General features: G+C 44.0%; 1 protein-coding gene across 3 annotated transcripts in view; it reads right to left on the minus strand.

Moving 5' to 3' along the window:
- The window catches only part of LOC123758420 (tubulointerstitial nephritis antigen-like), a 301,747-nt gene that overhangs the window by 38,235 nt on the left and 243,035 nt on the right, over positions 1-20,477 (minus strand). For all 3 annotated transcript variants that reach the window (XM_069328765.1, XM_069328767.1, XM_069328766.1), the window contains 3 exons: positions 12,628-12,832; positions 12,200-12,369; positions 7,659-7,722 (listed from right to left, as the gene is read on the minus strand). In XM_069328765.1, coding sequence (XP_069184866.1) covers positions 7,659-7,722; positions 12,200-12,369; positions 12,628-12,797 — 404 coding nt within the window. In that variant the 5' untranslated portion in view covers positions 12,798-12,832. The remainder of the gene's footprint in view (positions 1-7,658; positions 7,723-12,199; positions 12,370-12,627; positions 12,833-20,477) is intronic.

Consider the following 20,477-nt stretch of genomic DNA (forward strand, 5'->3'; position numbering starts at 1 on the left):
TCTATAAATTCAACATTATGTTTGTAACTCATCTTCTATGTACGTACTTATACCTGAATAAACATTTGAATTTGAATATGAATTTTAAACCATTTCTGTCCTGCCCGGGATTCGAACCCGGAATTCTCGCTTGTGTGTCGGTAACGAATCCGACTGTACGTGGAGACTTTTAATTCAGTTTGATGCACATTGGTAAATTAAAAAATAAATATAATACAGGCCAGTCATATTTTAGCAAAAAGAGTACTAACTACTATATATATCATCACATTTGCCCGAAACGCTGTGCGTACTAGTGGCTTTACAAGAATGTAAACACATCATGCTATGTACTCTCATAAACCCAATGTAACTTCTTGTATATATATATATAAATAAATCATAAGTTGAAGGGAACCCGAGTACATTTATTGTAGTTTGTCCAAAATTTCAATGATACACATTTTCTATGGATACTAAACGTCATCGCCATTATATGTTGGTAAACTAAAGGAAACTAAATGATCCCGTAACAGGTGCTTTATTAATTTTCTCGGGGACAGGAAGCGTGTAAATAATTATATATGCTGAGGTCCCCCCTAAGCTTAAACTACTGACCCTTCCCAGGATGCAACCATACAACAGTTGCTTAACTCAGGGGTACCAATTTACTGTTAAATGAATGACATGAATGGTTAGGTGAATTATACGAAAGGAAAACTGTGAAATCATATCTGTCCCCTAGGAATCGAACCCCGGATCCCCAACTGTGAATCGAGATTAAAACTAACGGTACTACGATGCAAGCAACAACAGTTGCCTAGCTCCCGGGAACCTATAAGCTGCTCGGGGAACAAAGACAACAGGTGGAAGGAAACAAATCCAACTATTTATGTCTGTTAAAATCGTACATATATCTTTACGTTAGGATGTATTAGCTCAGGTGAGTTTTAAAATCAGTAGGCGAAGCTTGGTGTGTGCAAGGTGACGTGTTTCAATATGGTTAGCAACACCTCAGGGGCTTCAGTGTCCCTTAATTGGTGCTTTGTTGTGATCAGGTAATGAACATTTATGAACAAAGCAGCTCATCATATCTGGTGCAGCAATGCTCTCTAGCACAGTAGGCCACGCTCTTGTCTCACACTCACGGAACTCTGGTCCAGTTCTGGAGCAGGACAGAAATGGGTATGGATGTTTCCATTTACCTGTTTCTTCTCAACGCCTAGCAATAAATAAAAACCCTTGAGATAGGTAACTGTTGTGAGTTCCATCCTGAGGAAATTCAGTAGTTAGCCTACGCCTTAAATACAGACTTCCTGTGTCCGACAACAGGAATGAAATATTCCTTAATGTTGGCATGTAATGACCGTCTACCCGCCGCCGAAGCCGTAAATGCCAAAACTCTGAGTTTTAAAATACAACTGGAAAAGATCATGAGAGCAAATGGGGAGAACCTTTGACAAGCCGCCGCCTTCCTGTCCTCGTCGAGGGCCACCAGTGGCCCTCGGATAAATATTCTCATTTCCTGAATGTTGGTTGTCAATATCCACCCGCCCGGGTCCTGTCATCTTGCTTTCATTTTTATATGAATTACGAACGCACTCGTCACTGGCTCCTAATGGACTTTTGTAGTGAGTTCTCTCAACGTCTGTTCCATCCAGGGGTTCAGACGAGGTCTTTAGTATTATTATTATTATTATTTTCCACCACAGACGTGGCAACACATTTACTATGCTAACCAGCATATATATACATTTGCTTCTGTTTCCTTAAACATATAGTTCAGTGAGACGAGGTCTTGTGTGACTGGTCAGTTTCCGCCTCTTTCTTACGTTTACTCTATAAATTGTTCTAATGAAATTAGCTTCAGTGGCATCCACGTTGCTCTCCATGTAAAAGAATGCAATTAAAGAAACTCTGGCAAACAGTTAAAATATAATAAAGTAACAAAACCACCCGATTATGGAGAGGCATATACTATATGCATGAAAATCATGCCTCAACAACCCCCCACATAAAGCATTCTTTCTCGCATATGGGTCAAAATAAGCCTGGAGAACTTTAACATCTTTGTATTGATCTACAGTTGGACGTTGCATGATACGAGCCTTCAGCTATGGATTCTCTCGTCAGGTGATACAGGTGCAAACACTCGCTCTATTGGCGCCTTGACGGAGTTCTGAGAACACTATGCAGAGTGCCAAGCCACAAGCAGTGCCAAGCCACAAGCAGTGCCAAGCCACAAGCAGTGACAAGCAGGAGCTGTCCACACCCACTCCACTCACCACTTGTTTGTGCTAGATATTTACCCTTTCAACTTGGCTCTGTCTAATTATAATTGCACTTTCGAGCAGAAATTTGCACTAATAAAAATACAGAGAATGAAAAGCAGGGAGACGGAACAGCTCAGTCACCCATTATGACAGAGACACCAGGTATTACTTACAATGTTAACCTTCTCCATCACACTAGGCTTGGTAATAGTGTAAACAGTCCCTCACACTAGGCTTGGTAACAGTGTAAACAGTCCCTCACACTAGGCTTGGTAACAGTGTAAACAGTCCCTCACACTAGGCTTGGTAACATGTGAACACTCCCTCACACTAGGCTTGGTAACATGTAAACACTCCCTCACACTAGGCTTGGTAACATGTGAACACTCCCTCACACTAGGCTTGGTAACATGTGAACACTCCCTCACACTAGGCTTGGTAACAGTGTAAACAGTCCTTCATACTAGGCTTGGTAATAGTGTAAACAATCCCTCACACACTAGGCTTGGTAATAGTGTAAACACTCCCTCACACACTAGGCTTGGTAATAGTGTAAACACTCCCTCACACTAGGCTTGGTAATAGTGTAAACAATCCCTCACACACTAGGCTTGGTAATAGTGTAAACACTCCCTCACACACTAGGCTTGGTAATAGTGTAAACACTCCCTCACACTAGGCTTGGTAACAGTGTAAACAATCTCTCACATTAGGCTTGGTAACAGTGTAAACAATCTCTCACACTAGGCTTGGTAACAGTGTAAACAGTCCCTCACACTAGGCTTGGTAACAGTGTAAACAGTCCCTCACACTAGGCTTGGTAACAGTGTAAACAGTCCCTCACACTAGGCTTGGTAACAGTGTAAACAGTCCCTCACACTAGGCTTGGTAACAGTGTAAACAGTCCCTCACACTAGGCTTGGTAACAGTGTAAACAGTCCCTCACACTAGGCTTGGTAACAGTGAAAACAGTCCCTCACACTAGGCTTGGTAACAGTGTAAACAGTCCCTCACACTAGGCTTGGTAACAGTGTAAACAGTCCCGTACACTAGGCTTGGTAACAGTGTAAACAGTCCCGTACACTAGGCTTGGTAACAGTGTAAACAGTCCCGTACACTAGGCTTAGTAACAGTGTAAACAATCATACACAAACAATCACTAAACTTTTACACTGTTACGAACCAAGCACTAAACTAGACCACGAAACTATAGCTAGACAGCCATACGCGTGTGCAAGCACGCACTAGACAGCCATACGCGTGTGCAAGCACGCACTAGACAGCCATACGCGTGTGCAAGCACGCACTAGACAGCCATACGCGTGTGCAAGCACGCACTAGACAGCTATACGCGTGTGCAAGCACGCACTAGAAAGCTATACGCGTGTGCAAGCACGCTCTACATCCAACCAGACTATGACGGCCCACGAATGGTTATATTCACGTGTCCTGCCGTGAGCTATACATTGCACGTATTGACAAACGAAAACTGCATATTTGCAATATATTAGCGATCCTGTAGCGCAGCAGTCTTCGTACTCGACTCCACAATCGAGGGACGCGGGATCAATCCCTGGGGGCATGGCGGAACTGGTCGGGCACGATTCCTTTCACCTTGGAAGGCAAATAGGTTTTAGAAACTGTTGTGGGGCCGCATCCTGGGAAACATTCCCGGGAGACAGGTATGTGTGTTGTGTTGTATCCTGGGGGAAGGTTAGTAGTTGACCTAGGGAGCCCTGCACCTGATGCGTCTGTTCACCAAGTAGTAATAGGTACCTTGGGAGCTAGAGAACTGTTGTGGATTGCATCATGAAGATGCAACCCATTAACCAAAGGCCTCTATTAACCAAAGTAGAGGCTTCCTGTTCCCGACAACGGATAATTTTATTAATAATATTAATAATCTAACAGCTATATTTAACCGACGATGTCACTGGCATTACACAACAAATAAAGCGCTGAAATATAGTTTTACATCTTCGTTGATGTGTGGAGTGACGTGCCACACGTGGTAGGTGTGGCACGTGGTAGGTGTGGCACGCAGCACGTGGTAGGTGTGGCACGCAGCACGTGGTAGGTGTGGCATGCAGCACGTGGTAGAAGTGATGAACTGGCCAGGTAAGCAAGATGAGTGGTCGGCGTCTTGGCGACAACTCACCTTGGCCAGGTGCCGGGAGAACAGCTAGCATCTTAAAGAGAGATGGCAGCCATCATTTAAACGAGAGAGCAGCCTGCGTCTTAGTAAGACTGCTAGAGACACAGAGAGAGAGAGAGAGAGAGAGCGACTAGCATCTTAGGTGATATAAGACAGCTTCTTAGCTAGATGGAAGCTCACCGAGAGAGAGAGAGAGCAACCAACATCTTGGACAGCTGAATCCCTCCTCAATGAAAATTGCTCCCCATTGATATTTCTCAAGGTTGCGTGGTTGATCTGGGTGGCCAAGTATTGCAACTTGTGAAGCAGCCTGTGTTCTCTCTCTCAGGAGGTAACCGGAGAAAACACTCGTGCTCGTTGACTAAACGTGATCGTCAGCTTGTTGACGTTTTATCTAATAATGGGAGCCGGTCGGTCGAGCGGACAGCACGCTGGGTTTGTGATCCAGTGGTCCTGGGTTCGATCCCAGGCGCCGGCGAGAAACAATGGGCAGAGTTTCTTTCACCCTATGCCCCTGTTACCTAGCAGTAAAATAGGTACCTGGGTGTTAGCCAGCTGTCACGGGCTGCTTCCTGGGGGTGGAGGCCTGGTCGAGGACCGGGCCGCGGGGACACTAAAAAGCCCCGAAATCATCTCAAGATAACCTCAAGATAATGTCTAATTCCGTTTAAAATCTTTAGAGCTAAGTTTCTCTCGTTGTTAAAACTTAGTGATCCTTGTGAATACGTTGGTAGAAGGCGAAGAAAAATAAAGGCAACCTCTCCTCTCATCTAATACGTCGTATTTGTTACGGAATCAACGAATCCGCTAACAAAAAATGCGCCGTAACCGTAAAAACGTCAAACACCTTAATACCGACGTTTGCTATGCATCGGTCTCGAAAGGTTAGGTGGGTTGGTTGGGTTCGTACGTCTCGCGGCATGGGTATGGGGTGTATAATAAAGAAAGAAATTGAAAGAAATTGCATCTAGTTAGACAAAACAAATCCGCTTACTTCTATATACACAAACATGTCTTCTAGGTCAGTTTACTAGACAAAAAAGTGCTTAATATATAGATGTCAGCTAAAAAAATTATTCTAATGCTCTGCAGCCACTGGGTAAGCAATTAAAATTACTTCACATTTTCTTCAAGCTTTTACATATAAAAAAAATTATTTCATTTACTCTAAGATCTATTTAAGCGTCATAAAAGTTCGTTAATATGCACTACGGGCTCACCATAGCCCGTGCTACTTGGAACTTTTTGTTCATGGTAGCGAATCTTAAACAACATCAACAATCGTTAATATGTAACGTCTTTCGACTGCTAGTATCATTAAGTCAACAAATATAACCGGCAAGTATACTTTAATACTGAACAAAGTTTAGGAAATATACCTCTTAGTGTATATACCTTGTGTGTCAGGTAAGGTCATTATGAGAGGAAAACGTCAAGCCAGTATGACTATATAGCACACAAAATGTACATGAGGACTGGGCAAAGCGACGGTGCCCAACCACTTAGACCATCGGGAATCGAACGCCGACCCTGTAAAGGACGGAGTGTTGGACGTCTTGTAGGATAGTAACAATCCTGGAAGACGTGATGTTACATCGGATTGTGTTGTTCTAACCCTTGGTGACTACGAGCCTACGACTCTCAAGTTATATTTTCACGAAGTCGTCCTCCATCTGCCATTCTGCAGTCACCTTGAGCTCGACGAATTACCTGCTTAAACACCGACACTAACCCGAGTGCACGCGAGCTCGAGCACGCGCTACGTCACGGTGACGAAGGTGGTGTACGTTAGTATTGCTAGACCAGTGAGTCACAATAACGTGCCGGAAGCCAATAACGCGAGACTGAGAGCCCGAGGCAGTGGAGGGTATATATAGGCGTGACAGGGAGCAGTACCACCGGCTGTCAACACAATCATTAGATATTAGTTCTCAAATGGTTGAGGTGAATATAAGAGCAGAGAAGAGTGAGTTTCAGAGAGGTACGAGAGGTGGGAAGAGAGAAATTGCAAGACTTGGTTCACCTGCAGGATAAATAGCATATGTCTATCTATCTATCTATCTATCTTTCTATCTATCTATATATCTATCTATCTATCTATCTATCTATCTATCTATCTATCTATCTATCTATCTATCTATCTATCTATCTATCTATCTATCTATCTATCTATCTAGGCTGTCTGTCTAAGGTTAGATGCTTAGGGTTAGCCTCACCCAATTTTGTTAGGTGACTGATGGATGGTAAGGGACTGTCATTGACAGGTCGTAGTTGGCCCTATTACCACCCTTAAAGAACGGTCGCCTCCACTTACGATTCTCACGATCACGCTTGAGGTATGAAATAGGGTTTTATTTGTACCAAGAGTTCATCAACAGTTTTAATGAGAAAATCCGTAGGAGCCGTGATGAGGATACGAACCTATGAGTGGGTAGTCCCCCCACACACGCCCCAGACAATCAGGCCACAACATGGTCAAAAGGATTGCAACCTAGAGTTCTACTGGCCACATGAGAGCTTCATCATTGATAATTCACGATAGAATGATTACTCTCTGTGAAGAGTTTTACTATTATTGCACAATCCAGACCCTCTGAGCTATTTTAGATTTCTGAAATTTCTTTTCAGATTTCAGATTTCTTAACACTTCCTTTGCTTGCTGAGTAATTATCGTTCTAAAAAATAAGAATTTCTTAATAATGCTTAATACTGAAGAAATATTTCTTTTCATTTAAATTAAGCAAACCAAAATATTATGAAGTTTAACACAAACATACAATTTTTCTTTTAAGATTTTTTTTTCTTCCTCTTACGTACTTGGCCAATTAAAAGTTTCAAGTGCCAATTATGGCGATAAAAAAAGTATATTTAAAGTAAATATACTTATAAGTAGCAGTAAGAAATTTTAACAGAATGACTAACCAATATTCACTTTAGTTATTATATAAAAGCACACCAGTCTCAGTGTGGTGGTAATGATGCTGTCATTTACAAAAGGTGTTGGTAACCAGGTAAACAAATGTATCAATCACTTACGTAACATCTTACGAGATCTCCACCTCTTACCTCGAACAGAGATGCTTAGTTTGTATTTATTTAACAGTTTACGAGCTCTTAAGTGCTACGAGATAAGCTTAGTATTGTTGAAGATAACCTCGAAGCACTTCAGAGCTCGCAAACCGTTCATTAAGCACACAGCCGCCATAATTGAGGAGACACACCGCTCTTGGGCCACGTAAAGAAACACTCACCATTCGTTGCAGTTGAATTTGATGCTGTGACCGTGTGGGATGTACAGCCCCTCCTTGTAGCACCCTGGGGACAATAAGTAATTATAGATGTTAAGATTCACTTCTGCTCAGTATTTATAAAATACAAATATGGTCTTATCAAGGGTAAGTAAATTATCAGGAGAAAGCACTAAGCCATTACGACTACATATCACTTATCCTCATAAGGAATATGAGGATAAGGATTGAGGATAGAGCCGAGGAAAGGTAAGGTACCCAATCACTTGACCGACAACCTGCAAGAAGCGAGGTCAACGCTGTACCGTCTAGTCCAAGTGGTTGGGCATAGTCTTATCAAAGTAATTATCAAAACAAAGCGCTAAGTCAGGAAGACAATATGACACAGCCATCTTCTTGAGGTTATCTTGAGATAATTTCGGGGCTTTAGTGTCCCCGCGGCCCGGTCCTCGACCACGCCTCCACCCCCCAGGAAGCAGTCCGTGACAGCTGACTAACACCCAGGTACCTATTTTACTGCTAGGTAACAGGAGCATAGGGTGAAAGAAACTCTGCTCATTGTTTCTCGCCGGCGCCCGGGATCGAACCCGGGACCACATGATCACAAGTCCAGTGTGCTGTCCGCTCGGCCGACCGGCTCCCCGCCATTAAGTAAATAACAAAATATGTTACCAAGCCTGGACGACACCAATATCGCCGTATATTCAAAGGTCCTAAATATCACCCAAGAAGGGGACAAGAGAGTAGTAAAGCACAGGACAAACAACGTTAAAGGGGTAAACGACTCAAAGCAACATCGGGAAAGCATGACCTACAATCATCCTGAAAATCGGGGCATTTTACGAGGGGGTGAACAACTGCAGGCAGAACAATGTCGTTCTGACAGTATGGTTCCAGAGTTTGGTCCATAAAGTAAGTTTAAGTTAATACTGTGTGGCTAATACGACACTTGGCCAGAGACGTCTCGAACTCCCTGTTCCAGTAAGAGGGGGAAGGCCATGGGTATGATATTATTATGGATGATATTATTTCACACTTATATAGGGAATAGAAGAGACTCAGATCCTTTTCCTAGGACTTCACCAGCGGAGATGTGCAAGCAGGAGACATGTGCCGCCATCCAGGAACCAGATATTCAGATTGCTAGTCCGTCTGCTCTTGACATCCCTCGCAGGTGTAGAGACTCAAGGACCAACATCAGTGATATCACGGTAGAATGCGGTCAGCCATAAAGGAAAAACTATTGAAAAGAATCTCAATAGATACCCATTCAATCATTGCTTCTGTGTATTCAAATCTTAGCGTTTGGTATTTAATCTATCACGGGTTATGGGGATCAATACTGGGTTTATTAATTCATGTTTAGATTGATATTAGATCTTTAATGTTGTATCTGCACTTTTAAGGGAATTACTCAAACACTTAACTCAATTTTATGTAGCAGTGGAGACAGCCTCCCAGGTGACCCAGTTTTGACTAAAAGGGGTTTCTGGTGAATTTCTATATATATTAAAGAGAATGTCTGTCTGTCTGTCCAGGGTTATAGACCAGACACGTGGGGATAGCCTTATTAAACTGTCACAGAGGCGGTCAGGGTGACCACCAAAAGTGAATCAGTCTCAATAAAGTCGGTGGAGATAAAATATTAGAGGCCAAGTCCACAGAGTTTTAACATTGTTCATATTTTAATATTAATATTTTAATATTTAAAATTATCTAAATATTTTAAATATTTATTATTTCCCAATCGAGAACACTCCGTGTGTATATTCCGTCACGAATTCATGCTGAAAGAGTTGCCCAAAGACGTAGACATACCACGTCACTAAATTTACAATTACTAGACCTTTCAGACCTTTCGGTATGAGGTACCTGGAGCTTTGTAACAATTTTATTCACTCTCATAACTTCAGGATATCCTCATAATGCAGCCAGTGTTTGTGAGCACTGGCTTCTGATCACATGGCCCCGTGTCACTAACTATCCTGCAAGATGGTGAGGCTTGGCACGACGTTTCTAGCTCTCGAGGCAAACTCTTCAACGCTTCATATACTCTAGGGAGTCTAGCGTTACTGCATAAATCTAAAAAGTTCGTAAATTAATATTTTTTCCTCACTAGATAGATTCAGGCGGCACCAGGATTTCTGTCTCTCTCTCTGCTTGCCCGTCTGTCTATATAAAATAACCAGACATTCTATATAATATGGATGTTAAGTTTGCATTTGGGAGGGAGGGGAGGGGCTCCCAACACTCTTAGGGGTGGACGCAGGCAGTGGCTGATATACCCTCCATCTAGTTGCTTATATGACTCACAAGGACTCTGTCAGCCTGAGAGTATGTGATGTTAGGGTCACATAAGATCCGGTTCCCCCCCTACAAACAATCCTCATCTCTTTACCCATTCAGGCCAGTCAGTGCCACCCACTAATACCAGTGCCAAATGTTTGGCGCTTGCCATGGCAGCTGGCAATTACGGTCACCCTGCCTCCTCCTCCTCCCAGATAAATGACTCACCAACGTTGTCCTGACGACACAAATGCCAGAATTGTGAGTAAATATTATTAATAGGACCCCGGGGAATTTATTTCCCCTTCAGGGGAGTTTAATGGTGGCTGCATCTGATCTTCACGGTTGCCAAGGGTATAAAACCTTCAGCTGTGTTAAAATATAACAGTCTCTCGTCTCGTGGAGATAAATGTTTAGCTGCTGCTGCTGCTGCTGCTGCTGCTGCTGCTGCTGCTGCTGCTGCTGGTGCCGAGCTCAGGTGATGCAACAAAAAACGGGTTATCATGGGACGTTTACCATGAATGAAACGTCGAAAGGAAATAGCAAGAATAACGGATACAAACACTTTGTAAGTGTTAAGATATTCAGTATTTAGAGTCATTATATGTGATGTTGTGTGTGTGTGTATGTGTGTGTGTGTGTGTGTGTGTGTGTGTGTGTGTGTGTGTGTGTGTGTGTGTGTGTGTGTGTGTGTGTGTGTGTGTGTGTGTGTGTGTGTGTGTGTGTGTGTGTGTGTCTCGCAGCACGTGTTCGGGTGAGAGCTCTTGGTTCAGTTAGTGTGTGTTGGGGTCACGGTGAGTGGTCGGGTCAGAGCGCATGCTTGTGTGTGTTTATACATATGAACATGTGAGAGCGTGTACACATGTGACACAGCACCGTCACGGGAATGCACTCACGTAGTTTATTTACATAACAGAGAGCCCCCGAGACAGTCTCCCTGTCTGAGCCTTCACTTCCCCCCACAGCTCGTCTGATGCAACACTCCCCTGTCTCCTTGTTTCCTATCAGGACAACTTTTAAAACTAAGGACACAGGAAAAGTGGAATGATCAGGGGGGACAGAGCGAGCCTCGTTTTTTTTTCATATTTACCTATTCCCATTTTCCTCGTTTTTTTCCTATTTACATTTAAAAATGTATATCGAGTTAGCTTCCACAGTACCTCCGTCAAACCCATTGAACCTTATTGACAACTAACAATAAAGCAGGTGATGAGTCACGTGGCAGAAGAATTGGTACCCAACTCACTCATCTGAAAATAAAGAATTTATGACGTTTTCATAATGGGAGAGATAAAGACGTCATCGGCTCTTCATCTTCAGGTGTGTGGGTTGAGTGTTCGGTAACAGTTGGGTTCATGGTGACAGCTCTTCTATTTCTAGGTCTATTGTTCCTAGACCTACTTAGTTAATTTTCCTTAGAATCTTATACATGTTAAGTATCTTCCTTTTCTTTCATTTCCCCAATGTGGAGGAGATGGATGTTCCTCTGTCTTGCCTCAGGTTTAAGGAATAAGCAAACTTTTCCAAGCAACTCGCCCAGCCTATCAAACCCAATAGAAATGGTGAATTTATATGTATAAAAATCATTGACGAAGAGATGCTTCACTTACGAAGGCAATGGAATTGAAATTACTTGGCAAGAAAGATTCAACGAAGCAAAATTTTTTCTTTTAATCCAGAGTTAAATATATTGTACAGATTATCAACTTGTGTAAATTTTGTTTGAGAAAATGTGTGAAGCAGGACTGCGGGATCGAACCAGGGTTCCGGGTCACCCGAAACGAACGCTGTACCAATGTTAGTTCAATTTCATTGTTTAAATTATGTATTATCGAATATTGCTCAAAATACACCGACATAAGTACTTTCTTCAAATCCGTGACTTAAATTGTATTAACTAGTGGCTTAGATAGTTTGTTGCCGTTTTTAAAGCTTTATATATCCGCCTTGTATGTATGCTGACACAGCCGAAGGGATGTACTGTATACCATCTATAAAATTACTAACTTTATAGTTAGTAACTTTATAAAAATATACTAACTATAACTATATAAAGGGTATACTAACCCAGTCACACGGTAAACAAGATATACAGACACCAGGATATTATCCGATTAAACACCATTCTTACCTAGTTTGCGCAGTCAATTATATTTTAAAGCAATGTGATGGAGCCAAAAGTCACGAGATGCAGTAAAGAAATTGGAAAGAGAAAGGCAAACAGAAGATAAACATCGGGAGACACACAGCGATCTTACCAAAAATCTCAGGGGGTGGAGAAGGGCGGATACCCAGGCAGAGCTCCCAGTAGTCGGGGCAGCAGTCCGGATTATAGGTCCTATTGCAGAACTGGTCGCAGTAACATAGTGTACCGCGGATAGGCAAGGAACAGTCGTCGTACCGTCCATCACAACACGACGTTGGTCGTCTGCATAACAAAAAAAAAAAATGAAAAAAAGCCATGATAATTGTTTATTTTTTTTGGGGGGGGGTGAGGGGTGGTAAATGGAGAAGGGATTTCCTAATACCTAAGAAACTCTCCGCATATGAGCCAAAAGTGACGTTATTTTGACGGGTTGCTCAACTACTTGGACGGTCGGGGATTGAACGCCGACCCGCGTGAAGCGATTTCCTATTGTCAACACTATAATACCGATACACGGGCCGAGGAGCGGGCATTAATTACCTTATTCTGCAGTAGTCGCCCGGCAGGTCAGCGAAACTGTGGAACTGGGCTGTTACCATGGGCACCAGAACCACGCCAACCACCGCCACGATGCCAGCCATTACCAACAGTGAATGACAGGTGACTGGCACTCCTCTCTCTCCCGTTGGTCTTCTGTTAATCTGCGTCATGTTCTGCCGTTTTGTGAGTCCTTAACCGGCCGTTTCTGTTGAAGCAGAAAAGAATATTGACATTAATATTCCGAACACATGTTCCCAAGAGTCGAAGTTGCCACTAACTTTATTGCCATCAATAAAGTTAAACTAAACTTTATTGGCATTTATTGATTTCGATACAATTTAATAACTAAATTGAATAATAGCTCAACGTTTTCTTTCCTCGGATTCATCTGTTCACCAATCAGTTAACAGTTTCCCGGGAGTAAGGTAACTGTTGTGGGTTATATCTTGAGAAAGGTCATCAGTATGTGACCTAGGGGGGGGGGGCGACCTTTCACCTGATGCCTCTGTTCACCTAGCAGAAAACAGGATACCCGGGAGCTTGGCAAATTTTGAAAGTTCCATTTATTCATATCATTATTTTATTATTCCACCACCCGCCATATTTGTTTTTCTAGAGCAGTCACTGTTCCCCCTGGGCTCTCTAGAGCAGTCACTGTTCCCCTGGGCTCTCTAGAGCAGTCACTGTTCCCCTGGGCTCTCTAGAGCAGTCACTGTTCCCCTGGGCTCTCTAGAGCAGTCACTGTTCCCCCTGGGCTCTCTAGAGCAGTCACTGTTCCCCTGGGCTCTCTAGAGCAGTCACTGTTCCCCTGGGCTCTCTAGAGCAGTCACTGTTCCCCTGGGCTCTCTAGAGCAGTCACTGTTCCCCCTGGGCTCTCTAGAGCAGTCACTGTTCCCCTGGGCTCTCTAGAGCAGTCACTGTTCCCCTGGGCTCTCTAGAGCAGTCACTGTTCCCCTGGGCTCTCTAGAGCAGTCACTGTTTCCCTAGGCTCTCTAGAGCAGTCACTGTTCCCCATGGGCTCTCTAGAGCAGTCACTGTTCCCCTTGGCTCTCTAGAGCAGTCACTGTTCCTCCCTGGGCTCTCTAGAGCAGTCACTGTTCCTCCCTGGGCTCTCTAGAGCAGTCACTGTTCCCCCTGGGCTCTCTAGAGCAGTCACTGTTCCCCCTGGGCTCTCTAGAGCAGTCACTGTTCCCCATGGGCTCTCTAGAGCAGTCACTGTTCCCCTGGGCTCTCTAGAGCAGTCACTGTTCCCCCTGGGCTCTTTAGAGCAGTCACTGTTCCCCTGGGCTCTCTAGAGTAGTCACTGTTCCCCCATGGGCTCTCTAGAGCAGCCACTGTTCCCCTGGGCTCTCTAGAGCAGTCACTGTTCCCCCCTGAGCTCTCTAGAGCAGTCACTGTTCCCCTGGGCTCTCTAGAGCAGTCACTGTTTCCCCCTGGGTTATCTAGAACAGTGATTTCCCAAGTCCCAGATCCCAGTTCTTCTAAACGGTCAAAGCCTCTTTCAAATCCAACTCGTTGTGAGGCTTTCCCAATTTCACCCATGCACCAATTTCCTCCCCCTTAAACTTAAAATTCTTCGTTTTTGGGTGGAAGGTGGCCCCATTTTGCGGAACACTTCTTGACCAATCAGCTGGCAAATACCCCAGAGATTCCTAGTGTTGTCCAATCAACATCGTCTCTCACAATGCAGTTACAACACCACAACCTTCCCCCTATTAAATCTCAAGACAAACATTTCTTAAACATTTGTGTTATCAACATTGAAATAAAACACTCGTGTCGATGCAACATAAAATTTGGACAAATGGAAGGCTGACACGAGCAGAGTCTGATCCGGACACTGGCTGGCAAGTCTGAATATTTTAAAAGCACTATGCATATCACCTGTGGTTGATTGTTCAATAAATCTATAAGTTTAACAAATCTCTCACCCTGTCCTTGGAAGACAGAAGAAAATGTATATAATGCTGGTTAGCATTGTAAGTGTGCGGCCACGTCTGTGGTTGAAAATAATAATAATAATAATAATAATAATAATAATAATAATAATAATAATAATAATAAAAAAGTCTGAATTACAAATAGTTTATTTGCATAATTTTGGTCTCAAAGGGGGTCATGTCTGCTTCCCTCGAGAGTGTCTTGGTAAAATGTCAGATGAAGATAATTATAAATTTTGACCCGGAAGATGATATTGTGTTGTATAGAGATGCCCTCATCCTGTGAGAGTGTGAATAGTGCCATGGTAGTATGTACAGTGTGAGTACACGCTCACACTCACACTAATCCAGACTATATGATCGCTGTTGTTATGATAAGAACTACATGCTCCACCCACCACAACTCCTTCCCCCTGCCACCACAACACCACCCACCACAACACCATCCACCACACCCCCACCCACCACAACACCACCCACCACATCACCACCCACCACAACACCACCCACCACAACACCCACCCCCCACAACACCCACCACAACACCCACCACAACACAAACTACAACACCCACCACAACACCCACCCCCACCCACCCACCCCCACAACACCCACCACAACACCCACCACAACACCCACCACACCCCCACCCACCCCCACAACACCCACCACAACACCCACCACAACACCCACCATAACACCCACCACACCCCCACCCACCCCACACAATACCCACCACAACACCCACCACAGCACCCACAACATCACCCACCACAACACCCACCACAACACCCACCACAACACCCACCACAACACCCACCACAACACCTACCACAACAACACCCACCACCAAACACCCACCACACCCCCACCCACCACAACACCCACCACACACCCACCACACTAACACCAACACCCACCACAACACCCACCACCACACCCCCACCCACCACAACACCCACCACACACCCACCACACTAACAACAACACCCACCACACACCCACCACACTAACAACAACACCCACCACAACACCCACCACCACACCCCCACCCACCACAACACCCACCCACCACCACAACACCCATCACAACACCCCCCCCCCATCCACCACCACAACACCCACCACACCCACCACACCCCCCCATCCACCACCACAACACCCACCACACCCACCACACCCCCCCATCCACCACCACAACACCCACCACACCCCCCCCCATCCACCACCACAACACCCACCACACCCCCCCACCCACCACCACAACACCCACGACAACACCCACAACAACACCTACCACAACACCCACCACAACACCCCCCCACCCACCACCACAACACCCACCACAACACCCACCACAACACCCCCCCCCACCCACCACCACAACACCCACCACAACACCCACCACAACACCCCCCCCCCCCCACCCACCACCACACTAACAACACCCCCCCCCCGCCCCCCCCACCCACCACCACACTAACAACAGGTGTTGTAATCATCTCAACAAGACTGAGGCGTGACCTTCAGTGTGAGGGAGTGTTAACCTTATATCTTGTGACACGTGCCTCTGCCTCCTCCCTCCATCTCCTTCCCCCTTCAGCCCTTCCTCCCTCCCTTCCTTCCTATTCCCTTCCTCCCTCCCTTCCTTCCTATTCCCTTCCTTCAGCCCTTCCTCCTTCCCTTCCTGGCTCTTTCCCTCTTTGTTTCATACTTACGTTGCCTATTAATTCTCATATATATATATATCGCCTTTCTTCTATTCTTTATCTATAATTCTATGGATAAAGAATGTCCATAGAATATCGAAGAATTTTTCATAATTCTTTATCTTTTTATGCATTCCTGCATCTTTTTTTTTCCTCGTTACCTTGTTTCAATTATCTCTTGTTCCAGACTTTTTTTGCTACACTCTCCTAATCTTTTATTCATATTATATCCCTTTCAGCCCTATTTTGAATTTCTCTATCTTCCTCCTCACTACGTTTGTCCTCCTGCCCCTATCCTCTTCCTCCTACCAAGCCCCGAAATCATCTCAAGATAACCTCAAGATAACCTCCCAACCCTCCGACATCTCCACCATAGCTGTACTCTTCTCAAGAACCTCGAACCTGCCTCTTACATCCGGCCGTTATATAGTCATTAGATGCCTCGAACACTCGACTTTGTTGTTTTTTCGTTTGAGCAACAAAAGCCGTTCGTTGACGTTCTAACTGTAAGGGAACGTCAGGTAGACACATCTGGCCCCGGCACACATCTGGCCCCGACGCACATCTGGCCTCTCTAAGTCATCAATGACAGACTCATATTGCTATCCAGAATCTTTCAATTCCTGTTGCAGCATAACCACCATTAGATTGCATAGAAACATAGAGAGAGAGAGAGAGATAGACATCACTACCCTGTATTTAGTACTAATCAAGCACTATTAGGCGACTAATAGCACCGATAGATGATATAATTTAGTTGCAACAAAAGCAGGTGTGCCAGACTTGATGGCACTCTGGCTGCTGAGACAGGCTGCAGGTTTACGTGTGAATAACACTAAATATTAGTGAACAATACAAGATAAAACACTCAAGACTGGAGAGCTCCCGAAAATCTTGAACAGGTAAATGCATTACCAGTTTTCGAAATAATGAAAAGACAGGAGGCAGAAAAGTCTTATTGACATGTTTTCCGGATAAACATAAGGAATACCTTATAAAGAGAGAGTTTATAATGGAAGAGCAACATGGATTTAGAGAGGGAAAGGTAATCGAATAGAAGAAATGGAAGGAAATACACGCATCTGATTCGAGTGGTCATCATTATTCTTAACATCTTTATTGATAACATTAATATGAAATTTTACCTAATCGCAGTGATTCAATGAGGTCTTATTACAGTCAGGAAACTGCTTATATTCACTGCCACACGGGACAGGGAACCATACACTAAACAGTGGGTCCAAATTGTAGATATAAACATATATTTCACGAGGTTATATTCCACTACATCAGATATTAGGCATATTTAATTTACGAATTTGTAAATATAACTTTGTATTGTTTACTGCCGCAGAGAACAGGGATGGATTCATGAGAGTTCTCACATTAAAGACAACAAATTTCCTATAGTTTCCCCCCGTTCTTCTTTCTCTCGTATGAACAAGGAAATTTAGGATAACGTTTTCTAATATACCAAATTCAATTAAATAGTTACATTGTGGATTGAACAATTGACCAGGAAGTCTAACATCTTTAAGTTTCACGTTCAATAATGTAGTGTTCAAGTGAATGCCTGAACGGTTTGTCACAGAGTTTACACAATCTGTTTGTCACAGAGTTTACACAATCTGAATATTCTGGCAGTGGCTCAGCCTCACTAACCTGCCAGATGGTGAATTCCCTCAAACGACTACGTCACATTGTTTGTTTAAGGTCACTATGCTGACTGTACAAATACCTATTATTTCAAAAGTTGTGTTTACATTAAAATAATGCAGCTTTCAGGTCTTTGGACGTTTTTAAGTTCTTCTAATTCCGAAGTAATCTCTTTAATTTATATGTGTTTTAATAATTGCATTAGATCGTCCAAAGTCACAGTCCAAATTTTCTTGCCTGTAAGCGTCATTGGCTAATCGATCTACAAAGTCAGGCTATCCAACTCCAACATGGGATGGAATCCACACAAAATTTTATTCAAAAGTTATTTTCGTTCACAAAAATTTCTTGGGATTATTTAAAGACTGCAGAGCACTGTTAGTCACACAACTAATAACTCTCCCGCCCATTGACTTTAAGGCAATCAGTGGTCAGATAAACACCCATTAGCCCAGTGTTGTAATTGCTCAGTCGTTCAATCTTTGCATTCTAGACATGATTGGATTTGCTTTACATACTGAACCTGCTCAACCTGCTCTACCTGTGCTCACACAGCCATCAGTAAAGACACAGAATTTACGTTGGGTTGAGATTATGATGATGACTGGCATTTAGCTTCTATAGTGTTATGCATTTTACAATTTCAGTGTCATAGGTTTGCTTTATACTGATCGGTGCATATGCTTACATTATAGTCAGCAAGTGGAATGCAATGAAAGAAGAAGAAGAAGAAGTAGAAGCCAACATCACTGACAATATAAAGCCCAGATACGGGGAAGAGCTTAAACCTCAGAAAAAAAGTTAAAGAAAAGGCAAGAAAGGCAAGAAAGGCAAGAAAAGCAAGAAAGGCAAGAAAGGCAAGAAAGGCGGGGTATGACAAATAAGACCTCACTCTCCTCCTCCTCTTGTCACTGTTTGGCAAGCACCCTCCCCAACACCCACAACCACCCTCCCCCACCCCTCCCTCTTCCCCATCATCCTCCCCCCCCCCACCTCTCTTTATTATCCCAAACACCCTTTTCAACCCTCTCCACACCAATCGAACACAATTGATATCTTTCAAACACTCGTGTTGTCAACTTTCTCAATTTCTTAAGCCAGTCACCATCCACCTCAAGCCAGCCTCATGGAGCCATCCACCATAAACTATCCGCCACCTGTTCGGAGGATGCAATCCACATGTCGCCCCACACTCCCTCTGCTGTATATGAGTGGCTGTTATCATTCTTGCTTGTGTAATATTATATGCCGGATGCTTCTGTGTGTGTGTGTGGGTTGTAGGGGGTATGGAATGGGCGAGTTAGTGTGTGCTTGTGTTTGGATTGGGGGGGGGGTTACTGTATATGGTCTGTGTGTGCTTTCTGTGTGGGGGTTTGTGTCTGGCTTTGTGATGGATGTTTGTGTTTACATATTGGGGGGGGGGGGAGTTGAGTTTGGTTGTGTGTGTGTGGGGTTTATGTGTTTGTTGGTGGGGGGGGGGGTGTATGTGGCTGTGTGGGGTTTGTGTGAGGATTGTGAGTCGCCGTGTGGGGAATTCTGTGTGCGTGTTTAGGGGTTGTGTGTGACTGTGTGGTTTGTTTGTGGGGTAATTTGACGTATTGTGGGTTGGGGGTTAGGTTTTATGTGGCGTAATGTGTGTTAATGTGTGTGTGTGTTTGTGTTTATGGAGGGGAAATCAGAGGTATACCTCTCTCAAATCAGTGGTATTGTGTGGAATGTGTGTGTGTGTGGAATGTGTGTGTGTGTGTGTTTGTGTTAATGTGAGGTACTGTGTAGGGTGAGAGTAGGGGTCCAGGGAGAGGAAATATAGGAAGACAAGTTTTACCAATATGACAAAATTCCAGTTTTGATTTCACAACACACTAAGACACAAGGAAAACACAATATCGTGATTAATCTATGAGAAAATGTTTGGAGCAGTACGGCTGTAGCTGGGTCTTCCTCTCGCCATCTTTCCAGCTGCCTGTACTAGTTGGAGTTTAATGCTTCCCAGTGTTTGGCCGCTCCATCTGTCTGATGAGCACCGAGAGAGATGTACATTCCCGCCAAACACATACCGAAACTACGACGTTGGTACAACGTTCGAACAAGTTTTAACACCTCCTGACTAGTTATAACAACCAATATAGCAAGTTGTAACAACGTTCTAATACGTCATAAACACGTTAAGCCAAGATGTAACAACTTTATTACAAGTTGTAACAAGCGGAAAATAGAGACAGTTTTGGTTTGTGTTTCCAGATGTAACTGTCAGCCAGGGTGGATACACATGTGCAGTCTCACACTGGACGACCTGGACAAACTGGAGGCATGGTCTAGAAAATGGCTGCTAAAGTTCAACTCAGGAAAGTGTAAAGTAATGAAATTAGGCAAAGGGAGCAGAAGGCTGAACACAAGGTACCATCTGGGAGGTGAAATCCTGCAAGAGTCATATAGAGAGAAAGATCTGGGGGGGGGGGGGTTGATATCACACCGAACCTGTCCCTAGAGGCCCACATCAAAAGGATATAATTAGCGGCATATGCTACACTGGCCTATATAAGAA

The sequence above is a fragment of the Procambarus clarkii genome, chromosome 22 (assembly GCF_040958095.1).
Source record: "Procambarus clarkii isolate CNS0578487 chromosome 22, FALCON_Pclarkii_2.0, whole genome shotgun sequence".
In the NCBI taxonomy this organism is placed as follows: domain Eukaryota; kingdom Metazoa; phylum Arthropoda; class Malacostraca; order Decapoda; family Cambaridae; genus Procambarus; species Procambarus clarkii.